The sequence below is a fragment of the Anoplolepis gracilipes genome, chromosome 14 (genome assembly GCF_047496725.1).
Source record: "Anoplolepis gracilipes chromosome 14, ASM4749672v1, whole genome shotgun sequence".
Lineage (NCBI taxonomy): Eukaryota > Metazoa > Arthropoda > Insecta > Hymenoptera > Formicidae > Anoplolepis > Anoplolepis gracilipes.
This window is the reverse complement of record NC_132983.1, coordinates 3,995,853-4,008,957: the sequence shown is the minus strand read 5'-3', so window position 1 is coordinate 4,008,957 and position 13,105 is coordinate 3,995,853. Positions and strand designations below refer to the sequence as shown.

Genomic DNA, 13,105 nt, shown 5'->3' with positions numbered 1-13,105 from the left:
TGTATTCAGCAAATAATGTAAAATTGTATATAAAATGTTCTTAAAGAACTTGTTCAGTAAAATAAATTTATAACAACTTCGTTTATCTATTAATAATAAATTGTTTCAACTTTTTTTTAAATTACACAGTTCTCTAAAAACATTTTATAACATTAAACTATTTGCACTTGTAAACATAAATAAATGATAAATAAAAAATAAGCGAATCTTGTTAAATTTTTCGCATTGAAATTGTATCGTCAAATTGATATGAAACAAAAATTTGCATTGATCTTACTATCACATAATAACATATATAAATAAACATTAAATATTTAAAAGAAATGACGATTTTTTTGCGAATAAATGAACAAGTTGAGTCTACAATTTATAACTCTGTAGTTTGAGGTAGACCTTCATTGTCTGTTAAAGCAGTATTTAATAAATGCTCATCATCTAAGAGAACTAGATTATAATTTAATCTACTGCCAAATTCATCGTCAATATATATATCCTCGGTCAAATAATGATTGACTGGCATCTGTAATAAGCAGTTAGCTTGCATTAGTACATAAAAAATACCACTTGTGTTTTTAAATATTAAAAATAAGACTAAAATATATACTCTAATAGAGAATTTTAAACATAGCTTTTATCTCTCTATAATTGTGTACAATTTTAGGATCAAATTTAGGATCGTATACTTACTTTTTGATGAGTAATTTTTGGGGTAGACATTATTGTCAGAGTATTCAGCTTTGCAGGTAGAGATCGTCTTCTTGGTGAATCTTTTATTGTAATACTATTCGAGATAGAATCTACATTAACATAATCCATCTCATGTGTTTTAAAATCTACTTTGGTTTGTTGCAGATTTGGCATAATTTTTGTAAAGATCATATTATTTTGATCCGTTTTTTGCAACTTGTTCGACTGTTTCTCCCGCGTTAACATTTGAGATTCGTTTGACGTTTTCGTGGTTGCAGAACTGAATGTTCCACTATTTATGAAAGCTTGATTGAAAATTTCTTCGTGTTTTATAGAGGTTTCGATATTATTTTCTCCGTTTCCAACTTTATTTATTCCTAAGAAATTGCTGTTGCCAGGCATCCATCTTTCGGTAACTGCAATCTTTTGATTGTTATCACATGTTGTGCCATACAGATCTTTAAATACCGTTTTGAATTCTTGCGTGTTAGTCCAATTGAGCTCAGAATTACAAATTTTTGATGGTGTTACCGAGTGTACTATTTCTGTGGCACGATCAAGAGCATCCTTCAGATCTTGTATGGATTTATTTGGGAAATTTGAAACTTTTGTAGATACATAATCACTTCTGACATCTCTTAAGAACGACTCTTTATTATCTTTGGTATAATCACCTTTAATGAGAATAGATGATAATTAATTTTTTCATCAATAGTGGCAAAAACACACAGTAAAATATTACATTATATAACATACATTTTAATATAATGTAAAATTTAGGAAATACCTTTTTCCTTATATTCAATGGTATATGTAGCATCAGTATTTGTCAAGTCTGGTTTGGAATATTGCGCTTTATCATCATCAGTGATAGGAGTATCGTTATAACTTGAGTGTTGTAGTGATAAATCCTGGAAATATAAAATCGTATATAAAATAATAATAACACGATTAACATAAAAAATGCATGGCAAGTTAATGATAATGTTAAATAAATATCTGCATACTTCTGTTTGCTGTTTACTGTCACGTGCCATTCGTGATAAACAAATCTCCTGTTCTTTTTTCCATAATGTTGATTCGTAAAAACTTTTAGCATCAGGATGCAAGACTCGAGGTTGTATTATTGCATGTTTAATGCTCGCAGGCATACCTGGATACGCCGGCTATTATACAGCAAGAAAATAAAGAGATATTAAGTAATATAAAAGTAAATTAATAAAAGATTAATTTATATTTATATTTAAAGTTTATATTAATAAATATTTATTTAATGTTTATATTTAACACAAATTTATTTTTAATTTTAAATTTTTATATAAAATTGTAGACTAAAATAGAAATAAACTTCAAAAATATTAATTTATATATACATTACTAACAAATTGAATTTAAGACTTCATTTCAGAGAAAAAAAGTACCTTTCGTTGGGATGTGTACAGTGATTTTGGTACAGTCCCATTATATTCATTAGGCGACTTATTACATTTAGGTTCTATAGTAGTTGTGTGACTAGCTGGTTTACATGTTACATAGTTAGGACTTCTTCCTTCTGACAGTAATGTGCTTGTAGCTTTTGGACCTAACATGTTCAAAATTATAAGTTTAATTTAAATTATTGTACATTAAATTATATATTCAAATTATATTATTATTTTGAATTTTGAAATGCAAAATTCAGAAGCATGCTAAATCGAATTTGTTTTATTTTTAAAATGATATAATAAATATGAGAAATATTCAAAAATAATATTAAGACTTGAGAAAAAATATTTACATATATATATATATAAAAATTTGCTATATATTCTATTTATATATGAATCACTTACTTGTGCTTGAATAAGAAGATAACATTGAATCGCTTCCAAAGAAGAAATCTTCTCGTTTACTAGCCATTAATTCTTTCAATCGTTTTATATTGGCTCGTGCATCATTTAATTCGTCCATGTTATACATCATATCTGAAATCTCTGCGCAACGAGTGCAAGGAGTGGTAGTTTTTACTTTAATGGTAGAATTCATGATACTATCATTGATCACAGATGCATTAATCTTTTCGACATTATTTTTGGGATCTAAATCCTCATTGTGTTGTTTTTTCTTAAACTTGAGAAATTGATTGAAGGATTTTTTCTCTATCATGGGGCAATACGATGATTTGGTAAATGGTTTTTTAATCAATGCCTTATTTTGTATAGGTGATACATCAAAAGTTTGTATAGGTGATACATCCAAAGTCTGTTTATGTAATGTGTTATTATACGAAAGATCATTATTATTGTTTCTGGATTTACTCATACATATACTATCCTTCTCTTCTTCTTCATGTATCATCTGAAAACATTAAAACAATCGTGAATAATAATAAACGCATCTTGTGATTATTATTTGCGAATATTATTCAAAAAATCAATCAGCAACAAGAATTGCAAATTTTATAAGATTATGTTGTATATGCTGTGTAAGTTTACCAGCAGCCTATGAAGTCTCCTTCCTATTTTATCCATGTCTAATGTCATTTTCGTCTCATCTGGGTGCAATCCAATTTCAAATAAATCATGGAGAATCGGTGGGACATTCTGCAAACTCACCATAATATCGCGTTTGCGTAACATGTAATGACGTTCTATATTTGGATTATACCCATTGCGTGGTACACATCCTGCGAAACAGCCAAAATGTAAAGAGAAAACAATTACTACTGAATTAACAAATCAATTTTTTGTGTTTTTGTAATAGACGATGATTACAACTTTAGTAAGTTTATTCTAAAAACATGGAGATCATTTTTTTATATAAATAAAAAGTTATAATAATATATATTTGCCTGTGCATATTTCCCAAAGTAACAACATCAAGCCATAAACATCGATTTTTTTATTATGATATTCTCCAAAACAAGTTCCCGGTAGTTCCCACTTCAAATTCTCTAATCGCAAATATTTTTCGTATTCGCGAAATTCATAAGGCTGCAAAGGGAATAACAGATGTTCTATTGTAAGAAAGGACAGTGCTAAAAATTAGTTTAATTTCGAATTATATATATGATATACTCTATTTTAAAAAGAAAAAACTGAAATGACAGTAAAATCGCAAAATTTTTAGATTATTCAAAATTAGTATATAAATGCATTCTACGAGCTTCCATTAAATAAAAGTGGTAGACTAAATAAACGCGATCACCAGTTCCTGCACGTTACGTTAACGTCACATATATAAATAATAAAATTTAAAAAATGTACAAAATTATATATCTACCTCGTGAAAAAAATATAATTAATTTAAATTTTAATATATGTATATATGATACAATTGCGCGAATTTTAACATTTTTTTCAATTTCATTTTTTTTCGCGATAAAATATCAACATGATTCTATAACACGACATCCTATATTTATCTCAAATTATTTCGTAGAAAGTAATCTATCATATTTAATTGCGATTATGATTTAAGCGAGTTCCGCATTCTAGATTGAGCATACGATTAGCATCGATACGGTACAGTGAATTTATTCAAAAACGAACATTTTGTCGAAAACAATACCGGTCGTTTCCGTGGGTGTGTCATAGAATCACGGATATGACGTGATCCGTTTTTTATAGTCTACCTTCGTTCTCTTTTCGTTTTAACATTTTTAAATTGACCACCTTTGACAAATTGTAAAAATACGATCCTCAAGACTCATAGATGTGAATCAGAAATATACATATATTTATTATTTTGCATGTTATAGGGAATAATAAAAAAATTATTTAGATTATATTAAGTCTATTAAATATTATGTATGTTAAAGAAAGCTTATTTTACGTACGATTCCCGTTTCGACAGCCATTTCCCATCCACCAAGTTTGACATTGTTGTTGGATGTAAAGTAAACGCAACGTGAACTGACCGCTGTGTGGATATATCCGCGTGTATGGCAATATTTTAATATATCCGCCAATTTTATGCCAATTTGCATAATTCCTTGTGTATTCATTCGTTCGCCTCGCTCATGTATATAACTATATAATGTGCAGTCGATAGGTTCGAAGATGGAGACAAGTTCGTGCGCATTTGTACGTGTTGTGCCCATCAACAACAGGATATTAGGATGACGAATTTCCCTAATGATCATAAAATTGCGATTATATGAAAGATGTTTCGATTACGTTGTTTTGTGTCGAAATAAATACTGCATTAATCGTATAAATTTTATAAAACATAAATTACATAAATATTTTATATATCGCACAAATAAATATTTAAAAATTTTGAGCAAATCTTTTTTTTTGCAAGATATAATTTCTAAAAAAAAAAAATAAATATTGTCTAACAATGTGTTTCTATGAGATTATTTGTAAATTTCAATTTGATTGTGCTAAAAATTATAATGATTATATTATATATTTATGATTATGTAATATATTTTTCATACACCATAATTAATACAGAGATAAAATGTTTCTTACCTAAGAACTTCTACCTCTCTCTTTATTGCATCGTGGCATGATGCAAAAATATTTCTCTTCAGTGTTACTTTCATATTATGCCATTCTGCGGACACTAGCTCGAGAAATTGGCTCTCAATGCCCCCCACACTTCCGATTTCGAATATCTCGGAAGCTTGCATATGCGGCACATCTGATATAAATTGGACTTGTTCCCGCGACTTTCCATTTTGTTTCTTCGATAATTGTTCGGCGTTTTGCTCTTTAGGACGATAAATAATCCAACCCGGATCGCTGATGTCCCCGTTTGGTGTGTGGCAGCTACTTGTAAATTGTTGTAATAAGTTTCGGTAATATTCACTGTAAAGAAATATCTTACAGTTATGAAAATGTTCGAATATTATTATAGATACAATTTAGCTGTATTAGTAGTAAAAAAACGACGAATTGCCATTTGTTTAAAATAAAAATATATTTTCTCTTAAAAATGATTTTCTAAAATCATCATGTATTATTCCTACAAAATGTCCAACAGTTTGTTTAGTGAATGATTAAAGATGTACATGTAAAAAATCTCCAAATTTAAACAAACTTTTCAAAATTAAAAAAATAAATTACATCATCGAATTTCATTTTCCAATCTTTTTTAAGTATGATTAGACTATGTGGATGTGTCTTATCTGTTAAGTTTATAAATTTTATTATTGTCTCATTCCGTGTGATCACTTTCATTTTAACATTACATGATGATACAAATGAAAATATTATTGCAACAATAAAAGTAATAAATATAATTTTATATTTTCAATTTTAATTTACATATATGATAATTAAATAGTTAGTATGTATATGCACTCTATAATAATAATTCAAAAGTGAAAACTTTTATCAAAATTATATTAATCTCTGTATTATTATATATACTATAACATGATGTTAAAATATTGTCACATGAGATTCGTTCGCAGAAGATAGTAGTGTAAAATAGATTTATTGAAAATTACCAAGAATACATTGTTTATATAATTAAGTTTTATATTATTTTTTCGTGACAAGGCAAAAACGAAACAGCTCATAGAAGAAAAATAAAGAAGCACACTGAACATGATATTTTGTACAACTGAGGAAATAAAATGTAACGACCATTAGTAAAGTACCAGTATATCGCGTCACGTTCATTATGCAAATGCGTAACAGACTTTGCAATTTTACATCGAGCGTTACGTCGTAAATATATATGAGATATTTGATAAATATTTGTGTAACATTCCAGAGTTATCCTCACGAAATAAAAAAACTTTATTTTTTACATATAATTATGACATTAATAATAAAAAATATAAAAGGTAAAAAGAACCATTTTCATAGCAAGACTTATTGATCACTGATGCAAAAAATAAAGTCTTTTAACCCTAAAATTAATCCAAAAAATTTTCGAAAGAAGTATCAAAATAAGAAATATATATATTATAAGTTGAAAGTGATTTAAAGAAATAGTGAAAAACTTAACGATTATGAGAAGGATATAAAAAAGCTGTGAAATAAGAAATATAAAAATTAACAAATTAAAAGATGATTTATATAGGGAGAACCAATTAGACATTCAAGAATTACAAGACTGAATTAAAAATGATTAAAATTAAAATAATTAATTAAAATTAAAATTAAATTAAAATAAATTAAATTAAATTAAATTAAAATATAGTTAATCAAATACATGTAAGAAATCATATAATATTAACGCGTTAATATATTTTGGAAATACAATTTTTGCATAAATATAGTCGACTTTTTAACTACTATAAGAAGTTTTTTTAATCGCTGGTCTATACATTTTGTAGTAAATTCATACCTGAGATTTCGAGGATTTGCAACAGTCGTAAATGTGGGAAATTCGAGATTTTCCATGACTGCAGAAAAGTAAGCTAATATTTTAATGTCTTTTTCGTTTGAAGGCTTTTGTGTAATAATATTATATATAAATGTTCAATATTGAAGTAACGTTAATAAAGTGAATGTAATTAAAGAAATGACGTTATATTTAATTATCTTATAAAAATGTACTGCATATAAAACACATAATTACTAATTTATATATCGGCAGTAATATTTATATGTGTGTTTTCTATCATTTTACTTTACTAAACTACTTGCTCATTCTAACCTATTTACTGAAATAAGCAATAAAATATATGCGTAGTATTTGACCTATTATCACATAGAGACCGCTCTATTTCACAAGGGCAATAGGCGCATTTAAATTTGAATCTATTTGAGCTTTCAAGCTTTCCCGAATCGTGGCGCTGCTAAGACAAAAAAGCGCGAAAATTTCAAAAATGTTCGAAGTGATATCAAAGATAGCCACTTCGGATTAAACTCCAATTAAACTAATCAGCAATTTTAACTTATCAAATAATATAATTGAAGTGTTTTGTTAATACATGTAATTATTAATTTTGTGTTCAAAATGATGATGGAAAGAAATATTAGATTATGTATGCAATATATGTATAGAAATTTTAATTATGCCCTTAGATATTATTAAAACTTGATGATAAATTTGTGCGAGTTGTAACATATTTGAAAAACAAAATGCAGTTTAAATATGTATTAATATTTATGAAAAAGGATTGTCGTTAAAAGCATAAGATCACATAAAAGTTTTCTTAAATTTTGACTTTCCTTTAAAATATAGGAAAATTCCAAAGCAATAAAGTACATATCATCATTAATTAGAAATCGATTAATTATCGCTATGTGTAAAAAGTGTTATAACATTTTAATTATATCAATAATTGTAAACGTATCCACTTACTTGCTACGTTGTGACGATGACTGTATGCCTCTGTCTGATCGCGCAGCTGTTCTGAAAAAAAGAATGACAAATCTGAGATTTATTGTGTAATATCTAGTATTTTAATCGTGTTTTTGAATACACAATCTTTCTTATCATGAGTAATAAGATATTTTTAACTTCGTCGATTTCTTTTTACATTTTCGAAATGTCAGATTACTTTTATATTTACTTCTTATAATTATTTTTTACAAGATTAAAATATAATTCATATTATTAAAATATTATTCGTATTATTGCTTAAAAAAGTTTTCAAACAGTCATGTATTAATTTCCAATATAATATTTGTTAAAAGAATTGTTTTAGTAGACAAATTATTGCTAAAATTATCCATTTACATCATTAGCTACAAAATATTTTAAACAATTTATTTTTAATTCTTATTAATGTTTCTTTTCTTTCTTGGTTCGCCGTTTCATTGACTAATATCAAAGATTACTCAGGATTACTGTCATAATATATTTTTTTGTCGTATACAAACTGTTAATAATACATACGATAAATTTTTTTACTTCAAAATATGTTATAATATATTATTAAAATTGTAATATTACTATTAAATAATATATTTAATTATATTTAATAATATATGATTTATTATATGTAAAAATATTGTATTTAATACATGTATATCACTATTAGAATTGATAAAAATATAAATATTTGATTATCTTGATTATAACATTTAAAAAACTTAATAATTAATCAAGTTATACATATTCATGATTAACACGCTTTTAATTGATAGGAAAATCCGAGTGTCTGTTATGCGATTGCAAAAAAAGACCGTTATTAATTTCTATTTTTTCATTTATATATAAACACAATAGTAATAACTTATTTAACTATCTCATATTTCATGAATTTTATTTATATCACTAAACCAACTGATATTTTTAGTTTCTTTCGTTAAAAATATACCTATATATATTTTGTATATTATGTAAATTTTAGTAAGAATTTTTGACTTATTCGAGATTTGATTTCACTTACTTTTTGGCCCATTTAAAACTCAATAATTTCCTCATAGTGTACAATTTGCGGAGCAATATTATATACCGTGACAGCTGTAATATCACACTGACTTTTTAAATTAGGTTTGTCAATCCTAACATATTTGATCTTAACCTTGAAAAGAACACAAAAATCAACAAATCTATTCTGTTATAAACAATTGTTATCACATATGTACACATATATAGCAATATTTATACTTTACATAATGGACATCGATGTGTAGTATTATTATTTAGAATATGAGATAGAAGAGAAAGTAATAAAATATTTTTTAAGAATCTTATTTATTCTCAGATTTTTTTACTTCATCACAAAACTCTATTTAGAATTATCAAATTTTTCATAATAAAATTGATTTGGCATCTGTCAAAAAATCTAAAATTTAAATTATAAAATATAATATAATATACATAATCAAAAAATTTTTTAAAATGTCTGTCTTTGAAGTTTTTTCTAATGAAAAAAGATTGTGTTTCGAAAATATTGATAGGTACCTTGATAAACTGATTTATTGCATATCCATCGTTAATTGCAATTAGCTAAAAATAGTTCATTTCCGCGACTAATTGTAAGTTTACCTAATTAAAATATACCTACATGTCTGTCGATAATATTAGCATTCTCATCAATAAAATCATAAGACAAATATCATGGTTTTTATGGTTATATAAACATTTTTAAGTCATATTTTAAATAAGATTAATAAAATTGTGTTATTTGCATACTTTAATAGGCAAAATAATAACTCTAAAATTCACATAATATCACGATCTGAGATAGTTTACAACATTATTCTCGTAATATACTTTTGATTTAACGATTCTGTATTTGCTCTGAAAAGCACAGAAAGCGAGCTTAAAATATATATCTTAATAGAAATTAAAAAGCGTTAATTAGAGAAAGAGATAGAAAACATGAGAAATACTTTTTATAAGAATAATATTAATTAGCAAAATGCTACGCGATTTTACGATTCAATTGCAAGTCAAACAACTAATTATGCAGTTTTGTATTAAGTATCTTTTGTACATACGACTGCACTGGGAAAGAACGCACACATTTATATATATATAATTAGTATGTATAATAAATGTATAAACCTATAAGTTGTTTTTATACACGTCCGCTAATAGTAAGCCAAGTACTGACCTATGGTCTGCGTACTTGTTACGACTGACATTAATTATATTAACAAAAACGACGTTCTATTTTAACTAAAATGTAATAATCTTGAGGACACAAATCAAGAATTAAGAATTTCTCGTTTTAATTAAATCTTGAAAAATATACAATTAAATAACTTAAATATATTATGTGTATAATTTTTTACAATTTTAACTGTATTTAAATTATAATCCACATTATTTTAAATAAGATTAATAAAGTACAAATGATCTATTGTTAAAATTAAGGTCAGCTGTGTTCAGAAAGATAGTTTATGTACATAATACCGGTACATAATTCGAGAAGAGAGATGGCTTTTTGTAATCTTGACGTTCGTGAATTTCAATAGGTTTTTTGTCATCTTTGCTCAATAGGACAATAATCGTCCACTCATCATTTAGTCGTCGGCGCAGATTAATTTTTAAATACCAATTTTATAGCAATCTTTAAATGCAATTTTATAACGGACTAAGTACGGTAAATGCACAATCTCGGCTCGACTTAAGGAGAAGATAATGGCAGTCATTACAGGCCGCGAATACACAGGCCAGGTTGAAACTTCTAGTTTAACGGTATGATGCCCCCCGGTACCCAAACTTCTGGGGGGGCCCCCGACCGCTATTCTTTCGGCCGTAATTAGCTCATGTCTTCGATACGCTCGAACTTTTCGGAACATTTTCACGGAATGGAAAGTAGATCTCCTCTGAGAGCCGCAGAGAAACTCGGAAGCAAATCACGAAGTCTCTCTTGTAGTTGCATGTACTTCCGCTTATGTTATTCAAATTGGATCAGATATACATGTACATATATCTCTCTTTCTTTTTATACAGGTGCAACGCTTGCGATTATATAGATGCAACTATTCTTGCATTTATGCATATATCAATAAAAAAATGAGCTGATATCAGTTAATTATCTTTATAAAATTCCAGCAATTAATCGTGATATATTTCCCTATCGTTTGATAGTAAATAATAAATTTAAATCATTTTGCAGCTGCAAGAAATAAGTAAATGCATAAAAAAACAAGTCCCTGCAAAATGTTAAAAATTCAAATATAAAAAGAAAAAAGATATTATGAACATAAGCTCAATTATTATTTTATTGGTCTATCAGACTGTTTCATTGCCAAAAAAATATTTGTTGCTTATCTAATTATATTATGTAACTATCTTGCTGCTTTGTCATGCGTGTTCAAGAAAAATTTTAATATTTGTCAAACATGAAAATATAAAGAACTACTTGCTAAAAAAAATAATATAATCATTTATGTAAAAATTTTAAAATTAATTACAGTTTGTCAATCAAAATGTATTTCACTTGAACTTCTGTTTTAATAGAAATAATATATAATTTTAGTATAATTAAATATAATTTATATGTAATTTTTTAACTTTATATGACAAAACACATCTCACACACTGAAAAATTTAAATAATTAACGAGAAGTTACATAATACGCGCTATGAAAAAATGCTGTATTAAATAAATATTTCTCTGCCTATTGATAACGTCAATATATTGAAACATATCAATATACCTAACACTCGTTACATTTAATGCACGGAGTAATTTTTTGAAGCTCTATTATCTTTATTTATTTGATACAAACGCGACCTTCACCTCATACATACCGAATGATATAAACATTTTCTGTTTTCAAAAGATTATCCAAACTGCTAAATATGTGAAAGTACAGTATTATGAATAATAATATAACAAAAAGTATTAACGATACATATCTGAAGCATATAGTATATACAATTTACTATTAAAAATATACTAAATAGATATTAAAACAACTGAAATACACATGTATTAAAGAACTAAAATTAAAAAATTTTAGCAATTTAGTTCATTGTAAAAAAATCTTAGCAGACAGTTTCGTCTTGCAATATCTAATATTAATAATCTATAATATTATTTTCATATACATATAGACATCTCGATATTACATATCTATAACAATATTTGGATGAACAGGATTATCACACAAATTTTTATTCTGCATTATAAAGCTTCAGCTGTATAAATGATAATAGAGTGAATGTAATTTAAGAAAATAATTAATTCAAAATAATAAATAGAAGATTAAAGGGCCTTTAAAAGTAAATAAAATCGAGTAGTTAAATTGTAAGATTGAAGAGTATGAAATTTCTTTCTCTAGTTTATCGATACTTTCCTTCTGCATTTTCAGTTTAAAATAAATAATGACTTACTTGAACCATCTGGCTATCTTACACACACCCATGCTGCACGATAGTTGATCGGTATCCCCAATATGAAATTCTGGCAGGTTGATTGACGTTGCGATGTTGACGAACACTGTGACACGCGAACGAGAACTGCCGAGAGTGCGGCACGATCCGCTTCCTTTTCACGACTAAACTGCGAAATTGTGGTGGCAATGTACACGGACGGGTACTTCGGTTCTGACAATTCCGATGGGCGTTGTTCTAGGTAGTGCTGTTTTTATTCGCCAATCATTTCCGCTCCGAAACTTTGTACTGTTATTTTCAATCGTTTGGCTAACTTATTTTCTATCGTTTGGATAACATCGATAAAATAGCAATAAATTAGGAAAAACAAATTATTTATTAAAACACATATCCGATAATCTACGGCCCAAGTATCTGTATAATTGTAGAGAATTAAAATACAAAATTATATAAAGGATTGCGTTTTTGCAACTGCTTTACAATTTCCAAAAATTTAAGTTAAACCTTTAAATCTTTCATATAAAAAATAATATTTAATGATAAAAAAAGTTTTGTTATAATGCAATAAATAATGCATTAATAACGCAATTAGCAATTAATATAAATATAATATAATTAATATAAAATGTGAATTATAAAAAAAAATGAACAAGCATATATATATATATATATATATATATATATGTGTGTGTATGTAACATATCCAATAAAATTCTGATATTATTAA

General features: G+C 26.6%; 1 protein-coding gene across 6 annotated transcripts; it reads right to left on the bottom strand.

The window, feature by feature from the left end:
* Positions 1 to 8: 8 nt before the first annotated feature.
* On the bottom strand, positions 9 to 12,603 carry LOC140673214 (uncharacterized). Of its 6 annotated transcripts, none has more exons than XM_072905967.1 (14): positions 12,379 to 12,603; positions 9,198 to 9,370; positions 8,972 to 9,106; positions 7,939 to 7,989; positions 5,145 to 5,444; positions 4,505 to 4,799; positions 3,518 to 3,659; positions 3,162 to 3,352; positions 2,520 to 3,024; positions 2,109 to 2,269; positions 1,695 to 1,853; positions 1,475 to 1,598; positions 688 to 1,361; positions 9 to 520 (listed from the first exon to the last, which is right to left on the bottom strand). In XM_072905967.1, the coding sequence occupies exons 3-14, from the start codon at positions 9,004 to 9,006 to the stop codon at positions 368 to 370; spliced, it is 2,790 nt and encodes a 929-aa protein (XP_072762068.1). In that variant the 5' UTR covers positions 9,007 to 9,106; positions 9,198 to 9,370; positions 12,379 to 12,603; the 3' UTR covers positions 9 to 367. The 6 variants fall into 6 exon arrangements, with proteins under 6 accessions (XP_072762068.1, XP_072762069.1, XP_072762067.1 ...); XM_072905963.1 differs by having other exon boundaries at positions 11 to 520; positions 5,145 to 5,483; positions 12,379 to 12,602; XM_072905964.1 differs by lacking the exon at positions 9,198 to 9,370 and having other exon boundaries at positions 10 to 520; positions 5,145 to 5,483; positions 12,379 to 12,602.
* Positions 12,604 to 13,105: the final 502 nt, after the last annotated feature.

What these genes read in the sequence shown, in the direction of transcription:
- LOC140673214 (XM_072905964.1), bottom strand. Translation starts at nt 9,006, where the DNA reads ATGAGGAAATTATTGAGTTTTAAATGGGCCAAAAA. An exon ending in TCATCGTCACAACGTAGCAA is followed by an intron (nt 5,484 to 7,938) that starts GTAAGTGGATAC and finishes ATTTCTTTACAG; the next exon opens with TGAATATTACCGAAACTTAT. An exon ending in AGAGAGGTAGAAGTTCTTAG is followed by an intron (nt 4,800 to 5,144) that starts GTAAGAAACATT and finishes TATGATCATTAG; the next exon opens with GGAAATTCGTCATCCTAATA.